The 15,914-nt window shown below is 57.3% G+C and overlaps 1 protein-coding gene across 1 annotated transcript; it reads left to right on the forward strand.

Moving 5' to 3' along the window:
• Positions 1-7,485: 7,485 nt before the first annotated feature.
• On the forward strand, positions 7,486-15,622 carry LOC121269388 (apelin receptor B-like). The gene is made up of 3 exons (XM_041173977.1): positions 7,486-8,825; positions 13,228-13,351; positions 15,353-15,622. The coding sequence occupies exons 1-2, from the start codon at positions 7,574-7,576 to the stop codon at positions 13,287-13,289; spliced, it is 1,314 nt and encodes a 437-aa protein (XP_041029911.1). The 5' UTR covers positions 7,486-7,573; the 3' UTR covers positions 13,290-13,351; positions 15,353-15,622.
• The last annotated feature ends 292 nt before the right edge of the window (positions 15,623-15,914 follow it).

Genomic DNA, 15,914 nt, shown 5'->3' on the forward strand with positions numbered 1-15,914 from the left:
GGCATATCCCCATGCCCAGGGACGGCAAGAGAAGGCAACCCCCGATTGACCAAGAAGGTCTGCACAGAGGTCGTTGCCCAGGCCGGTGGGCACGATGTGGTGCGCAGGCAAGTGGCTTCAGTGCTGCTAAAAGTCCAATGGTCCGCTGTGGTCAGCAAGGGGGTGAGTGCAAAAATGGGCATAGTTCTGTGCGGAGAGCTGTAGCCAGATGCCTGTTGCTTGGAGCGTTCAGGGGTCTAAGAGTGTGGATGCCAACTGGCACTGAAGCCCTGCCCTGCCAAGGCCGGGTTGTCAGCACGGCTGGACTCAGTGCATTGCAGGGTGAGATGTGCCACAGTGACACAGCCTGCCCAATGCCCGGGTGGGAGGGCAGAGGGGGTAAACCAGGAAAGGAGCTTCAGGGAGACGGGGCAACAATGAGGTAATTTTCCCTGTGAGGAGAAGAGGAGTTATATCACCGCGGAGCACCGCAGGATGGGTGGAGGAGGTGAATCTCTGCTTCCCCACTAAGCACGAGAGGGATGACCGGAGCCGGAACGCCAGCGGCCTGCTCGGTTCCCTGGGCGCGGTGAGGGTGGGGGGTCTCAGATGAAGGTAAGGGTGCAGGTGATAGATGCGTGTGCGGTGGGTACCGGAAACACAATGGGCTCTTCTCACCAGGAACTGAACTGCTGTAGCCACAGAGCCCATTGAAACTCCAATGCCAATGGCACCATGTGGCAGGTCTCCAGTCTCCTCAGCCCGTCCAGCACTCACAGCGACTCTGAATGTACTGATCTTTGGCCTTCCTCCCGCAGATACACCCTCTGCACGGGCTGCTGGTGACCTTGAGGACCCCCCCCCCCCCTCTCCATTTGAGCTCTGAGGAAGCCATCGCACCCGCATCACACCGTCTCTCTGAACCAGGCACTAGCGCAGATACTCACATGTCGGTGGGCATTAGATATTTGGCTCTGCGGGTAATGCAGGGCAGTGAGGGCACATCTCACTCGCATGAGGAGCGGGCAGAGGCAGAGAGGGCGCAGGGAGCTGGCAGCAGTGGTGGGGGGCGGGGGGGCACGGCTGGAGACCAAGACCGAGGCCGATGATGAGCCTCTGGAGTTGTCCGTCAGGTGGTGAGCAGGGAGCCCCAGATGCGCCTTGCGCTGGGCACCAGCTCCTCTACCCCTCTGCCAGCGGCCACTGCATCTGATGATGACACGACGACCAAGAGGTGCCCAGCCGTGGGGCTGGAAGTACCCTCCCAGGGCAGAGCCTGCTCAGGCTCCAGTGGCCAGAGGACGATCACCAAGGTCATCAGGGTCAGTACCCACTGCCAGTGAGGACTGGGGGCACCCAGACCAAGCCCCTTGCAGATACAAGCTGAAAGCACCTTGAGCACAACAGGGGCTTGTGACAGGTGATATTATTGGTGTTAATGAGTAGGTATCAGATGCAGCACCGGCTTGTAAAAGCATAGCATTGTGTGGTGCTGGCGTACTGGGCTGGGTTCTCATTTATTGATGGTCAGCAAAGGAGACAGAGCCATTGGCTTGATGAGGCATCGATGCCTTGGGTGCCCAGCTGAAGGCTCACTGGATCAGAGCGTCCCTGGAGTCCCTGCCTCCATCAGGGTTCCTGTCCTCTGCCTCGAGGTCCTCAACCTGTGCCTCCCCAGGCTCTTCCTCTGAGCCGTCACTCGAGTCATCCTCCGTGGCCTGTGGAGCTGCCTCACCTTCCTGTGGCTTCCCTCCTTGCCAGAGCCTTGCAGGGAGCCGCCCGCAATGACTTATGAGGGAGACACTCTCTGGAAGGTACTGCAATGCTCCCCCTGACCGGTCCAGGCATCCGCAGCCCGATGTTCCTCTCCACCTCCGCCCTCGTGGAGGCCTGACTCCTGCTGTATCCCTCCTCGGCCTCAGTTCTTGGCTGACGGAGTGGGGGGTCATCAGCCACCTCTTCCAGGGATAGCCCTCGTCACCCGGGGTGGGGGCATCCATCCACTCATGCAGGGGCTAAGAGCAGCCTTGGGGCCTGTGAGTGCCACACGATGGGAGAATTGTGTGAGCTCCCAGGGTAACGGGCACAAACTTGGAGAAGCTGTGACTACTCCCCCTCCCACTGAGCCCTGAAAGGAACCGGGGGCAGAGAAGCTGAGGGTCACTGTGACCTTCAAAGCCACCGGCATGTGGTGTCCACCCACCCCGTTGGAGGTGACTTCCGGACCTATTACGTGCGCTTGAGGAGATGCCCCAGAGGGTGAAGGCAGGTCTGATGGTGTGTGTGTGTGGGGGGGGGGGTGCAATGCTCTGAGGGCGATGGCGAGGGTGCGGTAAGGGACCCCGGTGTCGCTCCCTGCCAATGGCGCTTGCTGTGATCGAGTGGATGGCTGTGAGGCCAGCGATGAATCCGTATGGGAGAGGTTTCTCCAGATCTTCACACCACAGCCCACAGGAGGGGGGTTAGTGAAAAATTATTACTTTAAACTCATTTGTGGGATGTTGGCCAGCATTTATCTCTCAACCCTAATTGCCCCCTTGAGAAGGTGGTGGTGAGTTGCCTTCTTGAGCCGCTGCAGTCCCCGTGTGGTGTAGGTACACCCACAGCGCTGTTAGGGAGGGAGTTCCAGGATTTTGACCCAGCGACAGTGAAGGAACAGCCGATATATTCCCAAGTCAGGATGGTGAGTGGCTCGGAGGGGAACTTCCAGGTGGTGGGTGTTCCCCATGTGTCTGCTGCCCTTGTCCTTCTAGATGGTAGTGGTCGTGGGTTTGGAAGGTGCTGTTGAAGGAGCCTTGGTGAGTTGCTGCAGTGCATCTTGTAGATGGTACACACGCTGCTGCTACTGTGCGTCGGCGGTGGAGGGAGTGAATGTTTGTGGATGGGGTGTCGATCAAGCGGAGCTGCTTTGTCCTGGACCGTTGTCCAGCTTCTTGAGTGTTGTGGGAGCTGCGCTCATCCAGGCAAGTGGGGAGTATCCCATCACGCATGCTCCTTACCTGTTTTCCCAGTTGACAGGGATTAGCTTGAATTTAAATAGACTGACCTGGGCTGGACTGGAAAACTCACAACCTTCACTCTGTACAGCTCCTGCTCTGGAGCGATCATCTGATAAGTCACCTGACCCTGACCCTGCCCCAGGATTGGCTGCCCGCCGGTCATATTTCAATAGCTAATCAAGAGTTAATTGGGCTCGTTAAGCAGCCAATTGACCCCCAACCTTTGGCGTGGGTGGTCAGGTCAGAGCAGGCAGCACGAGTTTTCACCTTTGGGAGCTGACCACCACAACCCCCACCGTTCCCCCTTCCTAGACTGCCTTCAGGAATCCCAGGGCCCCCTTCATCTCCCTCGTCGCAGTTCCAGCAACGGCCACCAAGGCCCGCTCGGCGCTGACGGAGCTGCTGGCCAATCGGATCGGCCGGCAGCTCCGAGAGGGCGGGGCTTCCTCCCCGGTGAGGGTCGGTGGTGCCACACTTGTTAAGCCCACCTATGCGCTGTTATGGCTGTGGGGGCAGCTCGATACCGGTTTTACTTCTTGTTGGGGGGAGTAGGGTCGGGGTGGAGGGAGCTATCTGCCATCCCACACTTCCCCCCGCACTCCCCACCACCGTAAAAGCCCCCCCACCCCCGCCTCCGGTGTCTGTGGTGCCTCTCGATGGTTGGAAACCGCACTGCGTCTCTGGAAGCAGTTCCGGAGTACAGGAGCTCAATCCCCGAGACTGAGGTCGTGGGTTACCGGGCAGCAGTGATCCCCCCCAAGCTCCTGTACCCTTCGTAGACTTGGACAACCTGGACTGGGCAAGTCCCTCCAACAGATCCTCCAAATCCAAGGGCAAGAAAGGTGCTCTAACCGCGCTGTCCCTCCCTCTCCCATGCCCAGCATTGAGGTGCCAGTCACCCCAAAGCAGCCCCGCCGGGCAGGAGGCGTCACTCATAGGCCTGACACGTAGGCCTGAAGCAGCTCGGACCCCCCGGTCACGGGCAGGGAGACCCCAGGGGACAGCGGGAAAGGCTTCGGGAATGTCCTCGAATCCCTCCCCCTTGAAGAGGTCAAACATTCCCACTGACTCGCAGGAGCCCCCCGCCCACTACCCCCACCCCCCCAGCTCTGTGACCAATCCAAATGGAGAAGGATCATTCGGAAAGACACCGAGCGCATTGGGAGACTCCCTCGGGAAAGGTGCTCGAGGGAGCGCATAAACCTCCCAAACAACCCCATCGACCCACCCCCACACCGAGCAAGGCCTGCCCCCTGCGCGCGGGACTCATCAGCCACCTCGGGACCCGAGGCACCCTCACTCCCGAGGGACTGCCTCAGGAGGATGAGGGACTGCCTCAGGAGGATGAGGGGTTGCCGCAGGAGGATGAGGGACTGCCTCAGGTGGATGAGGGACTGCCTCAGGTGGATGAGGGACTGCCTCAGGAGGATGAGGGACTGCCTCAGGAGGATGAGGGACTGCCTCAGGAGGATGAGGGGTTGCCGCAGGAGGATGAGGGACTACCTCAGGAGGATGAGGGTCTAGCTCAGGAGGATGAGGGGCTGCCTCAAGAGGATGAGGGGCTACCTCAGGAGGATGAGGGACTACCTCAGGAGGATGAGGGACTGCCTCAGGAGGATGAGGGGCTACCTCAGGAGGATGAGGGGCTACCTCAGGAGGATGAGGGACTGCCTCAGGAGGATGAGGGACTGCCTCAGGAGGATGAGGGGCTGCCTCAGGAGGAGGGTACAGGCTCTGGCTCGTGGAGTTTGTTCATCTTGGAAGCAGAGGGAGTGTTGGGGCCGGACACAGCTGCTCAGGACATTTCCGTCTTCCAGTTCTCCCTTTTCGCTGGCACTCTGTCCTGTTTGTCAATGCCTCACTGTGAACAGACCTCACACAGTAAGCATTACTTCACACGCACACACAAAAGCTTCTAAAGTCCTGCTACTGTCCTGGGAATCTTTACTCTTTGGAGGAATTGTGTTTGTGTGTTTGTTTCTCTCTGGTGCGTGTGATCTTTCCACCATCCTTAACCTCCTCTTCTTGGGTCTCTCTCTCTCTCTCCCCCTCCCTCCCTCCATCTCTCTCTCTCGCCCTCCCTCCCCCCCTCTCTCTCTCTCTCTCCCTCCCCCCCTCTCTCTCTCTCTCTCTCCCTCCCCTCTCTCTCTCTCCCTCACCCCCTCTCTCACTCTCCCTCACCCCCTCTCTCACTCTCCCTCACCCCCTCTCTCACTCTCCCTCACCCCCTCTCTCACTCTCCCTCTCTCTCTCTTTCTCTCTCTCCCTCTCCCTCTCTCTCCCTCTCACTCCCTCTCTCTCTCTCTCCCTCTCTCTCTCTCTCCCTCTCCCTCTCTCTCACTCTCTCCCTCCCCCCCTCTCTCTCTCTCTCTCTCCCTCCCCTCTCTCTCTCTCCCTCACCCCCTCTCTCACTCTCCCTCACCCCCTCTCTCACTCTCCCTCACCCCCTCTCTCACTCTCCCTCACCCCCTCTCTCACTCTCCCTCACCCCCTCTCTCACTCTCCCTCTCTCTCTCTCCCTCACTCTCCCTCTCTCTCTCTCCCTCTCCCTCTCTCTCTCTCTCCCTCTCTCTCTCCCTCTCTCTCTCCCTCCCCCCCTCTCTCTCTCTCTCCCTCCCCCCCCCTCTCTCTCTCTCCCTCCCCCCCTCTCTCTCTCTCTCCCTCCCCTCTCTCTCTCTCCCTCACCCCCTCTCTCACTCTCCCTCACCCCCTCTCACTCTCCCTCACCCCCTCTCTCACTCTCCCTCACCCCCTCTCTCACTCTCCCTCTCTCTCTCTTTCTCTCTCTCCCTCCCCTCTCTCTCCCTCACTCTCCCTCTCTCTCTCTCTCCCTCTCCCTCTCTCTCTCCCTCTCTCCCTCCCTCCCCCTCTCTTTCTCTCTCTCCCTCCCCCCTCTCTCTCTCTCCCCCCCCCTCTCTCTCTCTCTCCCTCCCCTCTCTCTCTCTCTCCCTCCCCTCTCTCTCTCTCCCTCCCCTCTCTTTCTCTCCCTCCCTCCCCTCTCTTTCTCTCCCTCCCTCCCTGTCTCTCACTCTCTCTCCCTTCCCCCTCTGTCTTTCTCTCCCTCCCTTCCCCCCCTTTCTCTCCCTCTCTCCCTCCCCCTCTCTTTCCCTCCCCTCTCTCTCTCCCTCCCCCTCTCTCCCTCCCTCCTTCTCTATCTCTCTCTCCCTCTCTGTCTCTCTCTCCCTCTCTCCCCCTCTCTGTCTGTCTCTCTCTCCCCCTCTCTCCCTATCTTTATCTCTCTCCCTCCCTCCCTCTCCCCATCCCCCCTCTCTCCCTCCCCCTCTCTCTCCCTCCACCCCCTCTCTCTCCCTCCAACCCCTCTCTCTCCCTCCAACCCCTCTCTCTCCCTCCAACCCCTCTCTCTCCCTCCACCCCCTCTCTCTCTCCCTCCCTCTCTCTCTCTCCCCCTTTCTCTCCCTCTCTCTTCCTCCCCCCTTCTCTCTCTCAGCCCCCGCCCCCCACTCCGCCCCTCACAAACAGCTGTCCGGGGACTGACAGACAGGACATGACTGTCACAGCTGGAGCGGAGGCTGCCTGCTGCTCTCTCCGAGCTCAGCACAGGTTTGTCGGAGCACAGAAGGAGAGGCAGAGAAAAGGGAGAGTGACGGAGAGAGTGAAGCCAGGAGAGAGTGAGAGTGAGTGAGAGATAAGGGAGAGACAGCGATAGAGGAAGCAAGAGAGAGAGGCACAGAAATAAAGACAGGGACAGAGACAGAGAGAAGGAGAGAGAGAAAGAAAAAGGCAGAGTGAGACAGAGACAGTGACAGAGACAGAGAGAGAGGGACAGGGAGGGAGAGAAAGATAGAGACAGTGACGGACAAAGAGAGAGAGGACAGGGAGAGAAAGGCAGTAATTGAGGGCCAGACAAAAAGAGACAGAGAGAGAGAGAAAGAAAGATAGAGACAGAGGAACTGAGAAAGACAGAGAGACCGTGATAGGGACAGAGAGAGAGAGAGAGAGAGAGAGAATGGGAAGGACAGACTGATAGAGAGTTGGGGAGAGTGAGAGAAAGAGGGACTGAAAGAGGGGGAGAGACAGGGACTAGGAGAGAGAATTGGAGGCAGGGACTGATGGAGAGTTGGAGACAGTGAGAGAAAAAGAGACTGACAGGGACGGAAAAAGGGCAAGACAGAAACAGAGAGAGAGAGAGACAGAGAGAGAGGGACAGAGAGAGAGACAGAGAGAGAGGGAGAGAGAGAGACAGAGAGATACACAGAGAGGGAGAGAGACAGAGTGATAGAGAGGGAGAGAGAGACAGAAAGAGAAAGAGAGACAGAGAGAGAAAGAGACAGAGAGAGAAAGAGACAGAGAGAGAAAGAGACAGAGAGAGAGAAGCAGAGAGTGAGACAGAGAGGGAGAGAGAGACAGAGAGAGAGAGACAGAGAGTGAGACAGAGAGTGAGACAGAGAGGGAGAGAGAGACAGAGACAGAGAGGGAGACAGAGCGAGGGAGAGAGAGACAGAGACAGAGAGAGAGACAGAGAGGGAGACAGAGAGGGAGACAGAGAGGGAGAGAGACAGAGACAAAGAGAGAGACAGAGACAGAGAGGGTGAGGGAGACAGAGAGAGAGACAGAGAGAGAGACAGAGAGAGTAAATGGAGAGTTTCTATGACCAGCTGATGTTTGTCAATGACAGTGAGATCTCTTACAACGACACCGAGTGCCCTCTGTCGGAGTGGGAGCCCTCCTACGTACTGATCCCGTGCATCTACCTGCTGGTCTTTGTGCTGGGGCTGGCGGGCAACGGGACCGTCATCTGGGCCTCCTGGCAGCCGAGGGCCCAGAGGAAGTCGGCGGACGCCTTCATCGCGCACCTGGCGCTGGCCGACCTGACCTTCGTGCTGACGCTGCCGCTGTGGGCCGCCTACGCCGCCCGGGGCTACCGCTGGCCCTTCGGGCCGGTGCTGTGCAAGCTCAGCAGCTACCTGGTCCTGCTCAACATGTACAGCAGCGTCTTCTGCCTGACCTGCCTGAGCGTGGACCGCTACCAGGCCATCGTGGGCTCGGCGGCGGGAGCTGGGGGGGGCCGGAGCCCCAGGAGGGGGCCTAGGAAGCGGGGCCTCTGGCTGGCAGCCTCCTGGGCCTCGGCGGGCGTCCTGGCCCTGCCGGCTCTCGTCTTCCGCGGGGCGGTGGAGCTGCCGTGGGGGGGGGAGGAGGAGGAGGTGGAGGAGGTGGGGGGAGGGGGGGGCCCGCAGACCGTGTGCGACATGGACCTGTCCCCGCTGGGCCAGGACGAGGAGGTCCAGGCCGCCTGGCTGGCCGCCTTCGGCCTCTCCTCCACCTCCTTCGGCTTCCTGCTGCCCTTCGCCGTCATGGCCTCCTGCTACGGCCTGGTGGGCAGCGCCCTCTCCAGCCACTTCCAGGGCGGCGGGGCGCGCCGGCGGCGGCGGCGGCGGCGGCTGCTCTCGGTCATCCTCAGCCTGGTCCTGGCCTTCGGCCTCTGCTGGCTGCCCTTCCACCTGCTCAAGACCCTGGTCACCCTGGACGGCCTGGCCCTGCTGGAGCTGCCCTGCGGGCTGCGGGCGCTGGCCGCCGTCGCCCACCCCTACACCACCTGCCTGGCCTACGTCAACAGCTGCCTCAACCCGCTGCTCTACGCCTGGCTGGACCCGGACTTCCGCGCCCGCTGCCGCCGGAGCCTGAGGCGCCTGCGGCCGGCGGCGGCGGCGGCGGCAGCGGCGGGCTGGCGGGGGGAGAGGAGGAACAGCAGCAGCAACAGCAGCAGCAGCAGGAGGAGGAGTGCGGGCGCCCCCTCGCCTGAGCCGTCCGCCACCCGCAGCAGCAGCAGCAGCAGCAGCAACACCCTGAGTGCGAGGCGCAGCCTATCACAGCCCGAGGAGGGTCGAGGTGAGGGGGTGGGGAGGGAGGTGAGGGGGTGCGGTGGGGAGGTGCGGGGTTTTGGGGGGTGGGGGTGGGTGGGGGGGGTTTGAGGGGGTGGGGTGGGGTTTGAGGGGGTAGTGAGGGATGGGGGGGGGAGGTGAGGGGGTGCGGTGGGGAGGGGGGGTGGTGGGTTTTGGGGGGTGGGGGTGGGGGGGATTTGATGGGGGGTGGGGGGGGTAGTGAGGGATGGGGGGAGGTGAGGGGGTGCGGTGGGTTTTGGGGGGTGGGGGGGGTGGGGATGGTGGGGGGGGTGGTGGGTTTGGGGGGTGGGTGGGGGGTTTGAGGGGGTGGGGTGGAGGGGGGGGGGTTTGAGGGTGTGGTGAAGGTGTGGGGGAGGTGAGGGGATGGGTGGGGTGGGGAGAGAGGTGAGGGGGTGGGGTGGGGAGGGGGGTGGTGGGTTTTGGGGTGTGGGGGGGCGTTTGAGGGGGTGGGGTGGAGGGGGTGGGGGGGTTTGAGGGTGTGGTGAAGGTGTGGGGGAGGTGAGGGGATGGGTGGGGTGGGGAGAGAGGTGAGGGGGTGGGGTGGGGAGGGGGGTGGTGGGTTTTGGGGGGTGGGGGGGGTTTGAGGGGGTGGGGTGGAGGGGGTGGGGGGTTTGAGGGGGTGGTGAAGGTGTGGGGGAGGTGAGGGGATGGGTGGGGTGGGGAGAGAGGTGAGGGGGTGGGGTGGGGAGGGGGGTGGTGGGTTTTGGGGGGTGGGGGGGTTTGAGGGGGTGGTGGGTTTTGGGGGGTGGGGGGGTGGGGGGGTTTGAGGGTGTGGTGAAGGTGTGGGGGAGGTGAGGGGGTGTGGTGAGAAGGGGGTGGGAAGGGGGGAGGTGAGGGGGTGGGGGGGAGGTGAGGGGGTGTGGTGAGAAGGGGGTGGGAAGGAGGTGAGGGGGTGGGGAGGGGGTGGGAAGGGTGTGGGGGGAGGGGGTGGGGTGGGTGGGGTGGGCAGGGTGCGGGGGGTAAAAAAACAGAGGGAGGGCATGATAAGGGGGAACGCCTCGGGTTTTGGGCCTCGAGAGGCCGACACTCACTCGGTCGGCCGCTTCCTCGGGTGAAGGGGGTTTGTCTGATGAGGAAAGGGTGAGCAGCTTGGGCCCTGTACCCATTGGAGTTTAGAAGAACGAGGGGTGGTCTTATTGAAACCTATCGGATTCTGAGGGAGGGAGGGAGGGGGGCTTGACAGGGTGGATGCTGAGAGGGTGTTTCCCCCTCGTGGTGGGGGGAATCTAGAACGAGGGGTGGGGCACAGTTTCAGAATGAGGGGTCTCCCATTGAAGACAGAGACGAGGGGGAATTTCCTCTCTCGGAGGGTCGTGAAACTATTGGAAGCAATTCTGAGGGACAGAATGAATCTACACTTGGAGAGGCAGGGATTAATCAAGGACAGTCAGCATGGTTTTGTTAAGGGGAGGTCATGTTTGACCAATTTGATTGAATTTTTTGAAGAGGTGACCAGGTGTGTAGATGAGGGCAATGTATTTGACACAGTCTACTCGGACTTCAGCAAGGCTTTGATAAGGTCCCGCATGGGAGACTGATGAGGAAGGTAAGAGCCCATGGGATCCAAGGCAATTTGGCAAATTGGATCCAGGATTGGCTGAGTGGCAGGAAGCAGAAGGTGATGGTCGAGGGATGTTCTTGTGACTGGATGCCTGTGTCCAGTGGGGTTCCACAGGGATCAGTGTTGGGTCCCTTGCTGTTTGTGGTATATATAAACGATTTAGACTTGAATGTAGGAGGGTTGATCAATAAGTTCATGGATGACATGAAAATTGGTAGAGTGGTAAATAGTGCGGAGGATAGCCTTAGATTACGGGAGGATATAGACGGGCTAGTCAGATGGGCTGATCAGTGGCAAATGGAATTTAATCCGGATAAGTGTGAGGTGATGCACTTGGGCAGGACAAACAAGGCTCGGGGATACATGATGAATGGTAGGACCCTGGGAAGTATCGAGGATCAGAGGGACCTTGGTGTGCATGTCCACCAGTCCTTAAGGTAGCGGGACAGGTAGATAAGGTGGTTAAGAAGGCATATGGGATACTTGTCTTTATTAGCCAAAGCATAGAATATAGGAGCAGGGAGGTTATGCTGGAACTGTATAAAACACTGGTTAGGCCACAGCTAGAGTATTGTGTGCAGTTCTGGAATCCACATTATAGGAAGGATGTGACTGCACTTGAGAGAGAACAGAGGAGATTTACCAGGATGTTGCCTGGACTGGAGAGTTTTAGTTATGAGGAGAGATTGGATAGACTGGGGTTATTTTCCCTGGAGCAGAGGGAATTGAGGGGGGACATAATTGAGGTGTATAAAATTATGAGGGGCATAGATAGGGTAGACAGGAAGGAACTTTTCCCCTTGGTGGAGGGATCAATAACCAGGGGACATAGATTTAAGGCAGAGGTTTAGAGGGGATGTGAGGAAGAATTTTTTCACCCAGAGGGTGGTGGGAATCCGGAACTCGCTGCCTGAAAGGGTGGGAGAGGCAGAAATCCTCATAACATTTAAGAAGTACTTGGATGTGCACTTGCGATGCCACATGGCAATACAAGGCTATGGGCCTAGTGCTGGAAAACGGGATTAGAGTAGTTAGGTACTTGTTTGACCAGCGCAGACTCGATGGGCCGAAGGGCCTTATTCTGTGGTGTTGACCTCTATGTCTCTATGACTCTATGAATCTGTGGAATTCTCTTTCCCCCCACCACCATCCAGAGAGCAGTGGGGGCTGGGTCACTGAATATATTCAAGGCTGAGTTAGACAGGTTTCTGATCGACAAGGGGGTCGAGGGTTATGGGGGGCACAGGGAGGAAGGTAGAGTTCAGGCCACAATCAGATCTTATTGAATGGCGGGGCAGGCTCGAGGGGCTGAATGGCCCACTCCTTTTTGTTATGCTCTGAGGAGAAAGCCATTCTGCCCATTGAGCCTGTGCTGGCTCTGAAAGATCTATCCAATTAATCCCACACTCCCCCCTCTGCTCTCTCCCCCTCCCCTCTCCCCACGTATCCCTGTAAACTTTTCTCCTTCAAGTATTTCTCCAATTGCCCCTTTCGAGGGTCCCCCTGTTGAATCTGCTTCCACCGCCCTTTCAGGCAGCGTCTTCCAGATCACAACAACTTGCTGTGTGGAAATAATCAATTATCCTCATCTCCCCCCTCTGCTCCCTTTCCCGATTCCCTTCAACACGCGTCCCTCCGCTTCCCCACCCTCCTGCCACTGGAAACACCTTCCCCTCGTTCACTTGATCGGGAACCCCCTCGGGATTTTGATGCCTCGATTCAATCTCCCCCTCAGCCTTCTCTGCTCCAAGGAGAACAATCCCAGCTTCTCCAATCTCTCCACGTCACTGAAGTTCCTCATCCCTGGGAACATTCTGATGAATCTTTTCCGCACTCTCTCCAAACCCTTCACATCCTTCCTAAAGTGTGTATTTTTAAAAAATTTATTCTTTATCAGGATGTGGGCTTCGCTGGCTGGGCCAGCATTTGTTGCCTATCCCTAATTGCCCCTTGAGAAGGTGGTGGGTGAGCTGCCTTCTTGAGCCGCTGCAGTCCCGTGTGGTGTAGGTACACCCACAGCGCTGTTAGGGAGGGAGTTCCAGGATTGTGACCCAGTGACAGTGAAGGAACGGCCGATATATTTCCAAGTCAGGATGGTGTGTGGCTCGGAGGGGAACTTCCAGTTGGTGGTGCTCCCCATGTGTCTGCTGCCCTTGTCCTTCTATTTGGTAGTGGTCGTGGGTTTGGAAGGTGCTGTCAAAGGAGCCTTGGTGAGTTGCTGCAGTGCATCTTGTAGATGGTACACACGCTGCTGCTACTGTGTGTCGGTGGTGGAGGGAGTGAATGTTTGTGGATGGGGTGCCGATCAAGCGGGGCTGCTTTGTCCTGGACGGTGTCGAGCTTCTTGAGTGTTGTGGGAGCTGCACACATCCAGGCAAGTGGGGAGTATCCCATCACACTCCTGACTTGTGCCTTGTAGATTGGGGAGTCAAGAGATGAGATAGCCTCTGACTTGCTCTTGTAGCCACGGTGTTTATATGGCTGTTCCAGTTCAGTGTGGTACATGGAACTGGCCACAATCATAAAGTGATTGAAGTGTAAAAGTAGGGAAGTCTTGTAGCAATTGATGAGGCCACACCTGTAATATTGTGTACAGTTTTGGTCTCCTTATCTAAGGAAAGGTGTACTTGCCCTGGAGGGAAACTGGTTTCTGCATTGACAGTTTTGCCCCCTATGAGGAGAGATTGAGTGGGCTGGGCAATCGTATTGATGGCTACAAAGCAGGGAAACCATTACTCTTCTTTCAAAGAGATAGCACCTGCAAGAGGGACAGAATGGCCTCTTTCTCTGCTGGGCATTTTGACAATTCTGTGTTTATAACCATCAGGAAAGATTGAACAGTCCAGGGCGCTGTTCTCTGGAAAAGAGAAGGCTGAGGGGGTGACCTGATCGAGGGTCTTTAAGACTCTGAAAGGGTTTCGATGGGGTCGATGTAGAGACGATGTTTCCAGGTGTGTGGGGGTTGGTGGGTGGAGGGGGAGAGACCAGAACGAGGGGGCCGTCAGTGTAAGACAGTCACTCATAAATCCAATGGGGAATTCAGGAGAAAGTTCCTTAGCCAGAGAGAGAGAGGGGGTGGGGGTGGGGTGGGTGGGGGGGAGAATGTGGAACTGGCTCCCACAGGGAGTGGATGAGGGGAACAGTGTCGATTGTCTAAGGTGGGGGGGAGGCGGGAAAGCTGGATAAACACACGAGGGAGACAGGGTGAGAAGGATATGGTGATGGGGGGAGATGAGGAGGGGCTGGGTGGAGGCGCGTGTGGAGCAGAAAGACCAATAGGAACCTGATGGGCCAAATGTTAGAAGGAATTAACAGTTCAGACTGGTGCTCTCACTTCCCAGTTTTTAGTGTTCTTCCTTCTGGGTAACCACTCCCATTGATAGAATAAATTTAACATCGGCTGGTGGGGGGGTGGGTGTGTGCTGCTTACTGGTGTCTCTGTTTGTCTCTCTCTCTGTCTCTCTCTGTCTTTCTCTCTGTCTCTCTATCTCTTTCCCTCTCTCTATCTCTGTCTCTCCATCTCTCTGTCCCTCTCTGTATCACCATCTCTCTCTATATCTCTCTCTGTCTCTCACTCTCTCTCTATCTCTTACTCTGCTTCTCTCTCTGTCTGTCTGTCTCTCTCCCTCTCTGTCTCTCCCTCTCTCTCTATGTCTCTCTCTGCCTCTCTCTATCTCTCTCTCTCTCTCCATCTCTATCTCTCTCTCTTTCTCTATCCCTCGCTGTATGGCTGTCTCTCTCTCTGTCTCTCTGTGTGTGTGTGTCTCTCTCTCTATCTCTCTGTCTCCCTTTCTCTCTCTGTCTGTCTCTCTGTCTCTCTCTCTGTCTCTGTGTCTTTCTCTCCGTCTTTCTCTCTATCTCTCTGACTCCCTTTCTCTCTCTGTCTGTCTCTCTCAGCCTGTCCCTCTCTGTCTCTTTCTATCTCCCTGTTTCTCTCTACGTATCTATCCCTCCCTCTATCTATCTCGCTCTGTCTACCTGCCTCTCTCTCTGTCTCCTTCTCTCTCTCTGTCTCTCTCTCTATCTCTATCTCTCTCTGTCGCTCCCTCTCTGTCTCTCTATCTCTCTCTCTCTCTCTACCTCTCTCTCTCCCTCTCTGTCTCTCTATCTCTATCTCCCTCTGTCTCTCTCTATCTCTGCTTCTCACTCTGTATCTCTCTATCTCTCTCTGTCTCTCTCCTTCTATCTCTGTCAGTCTATCGCTCTCTCTCTTTATCTCTCTCTCTCTCATCTCCCTGTGTCTCTCTATCTCTTTCTATCTCTATCTCTTTCTATCACTCTTCTCTTTCTCTGTCTGTCTCTCTATCTCTCTCTCTGTCTCTCTCTCTCTTTCTATCTCTATCTCTTTCTGTCTCTCTCTACCTCTCTCTGTGTCTTTCTCTCTCTGTCTCTCTCCTCTCTATCTCTATCTCTCTCTCTCCGTCTCTATCTTTCTGTCTCTTTCTGTCTCTCTCTCTCTATCTCTGCTTCTCTCTCTGTCTCTCTCCTTCTATCTCTGTCTCACTCTATCACTCCCTGTCTCTATCTCTCTCTCTCTGTCTGTCTCTATCTCTCTCTCTGTCTCACTCTCTCTCGGTATCTTTCTCTCTCTCTGGCTGTCTCTCTCTATCTCTCTCTGTCTGTCTCTCTCTCTCTCTGTCTCTCTTGGTTTCTCTCACTCTCTCACTCTCGGTATTTCTCTCTCTCTCTCTCTGCCTGTCTGTCTCTCTCTCTCTATCTCACTCCCAGTCCTCTCCCACTCTGTCTCTTGATCTCTCTCCCAGTCTCTGTCTGTCTCACTCTTTCCATCTCTCTTTCTCTCTGTTTTTTCCCTTTCTGCCTCTCTCTCAGTCTTTTCCTTTCTCAGTCTCTGTCTCTTACTCTCTCTCTTCCCCTCCCAAATCTGAGCTCTATCTCCAACATTGACCCATTTCCCGGAGATCTAATCATTTCCCTGTTTGTCTGCCTCCCAGAGGAATTCTCCGCATCCACATCCTGAAGAAATGAAGAAAGCAGCTGACAAGGACAGGGGGGTCCGGAGCAGGAACGAGGAGGGTCTAACCAGCGGAATGTCCACATCCACAGAATCCTGACCGGCTCAGGGGAACTTTCGATTGCAGGCTGGACAAAGGGAGGCCGAGGCCGGAGGCGCCAGACCTCACTGACCCTGAAAGCTCAGGACAATCGTTGCCTTCATTTAGAGATTAAACAACCCGCTCCAGAGGAAGGAGGAAAAAATCAAAGCCTGTGTCCCTGTTTCACTCTTTAATGTCAACTTACTGTGAGTCACCCACAGCGCTCGCTCAGCACTGACACCACGACAGTGCGGCACTCCCTCAGTACTGACCCTCCGACAGTGCGGCGCTCCCTCAGCACTGACCCTCTAACAATGCAGGACTCGCTCAGCACTGACCCTCCGACAGTGCGCCAACTCTCTCAGTACTGACCCTCCGACAGTGCGGCACTCCCTCAGTACTGACGCTCCGACAGTGCGGCACTCCTTCAGTACTGACCCTCCGACAGTGCGGCGCTCCC

Source organism: Carcharodon carcharias, chromosome 24, assembly GCF_017639515.1.
Source record: "Carcharodon carcharias isolate sCarCar2 chromosome 24, sCarCar2.pri, whole genome shotgun sequence".
Lineage (NCBI taxonomy): Eukaryota > Metazoa > Chordata > Chondrichthyes > Lamniformes > Lamnidae > Carcharodon > Carcharodon carcharias.

What these genes read in the sequence shown, in the direction of transcription:
- LOC121269388 (XM_041173977.1), top strand. Translation starts at nt 7,574, where the DNA reads ATGGAGAGTTTCTATGACCAGCTGATGTTTGTCAATGACAGTGAGATC. An exon ending in ACAGCCCGAGGAGGGTCGAG is followed by an intron (nt 8,826 to 13,227) that starts GTGAGGGGGTGG and finishes TATAACCATCAG; the next exon opens with GAAAGATTGAACAGTCCAGG.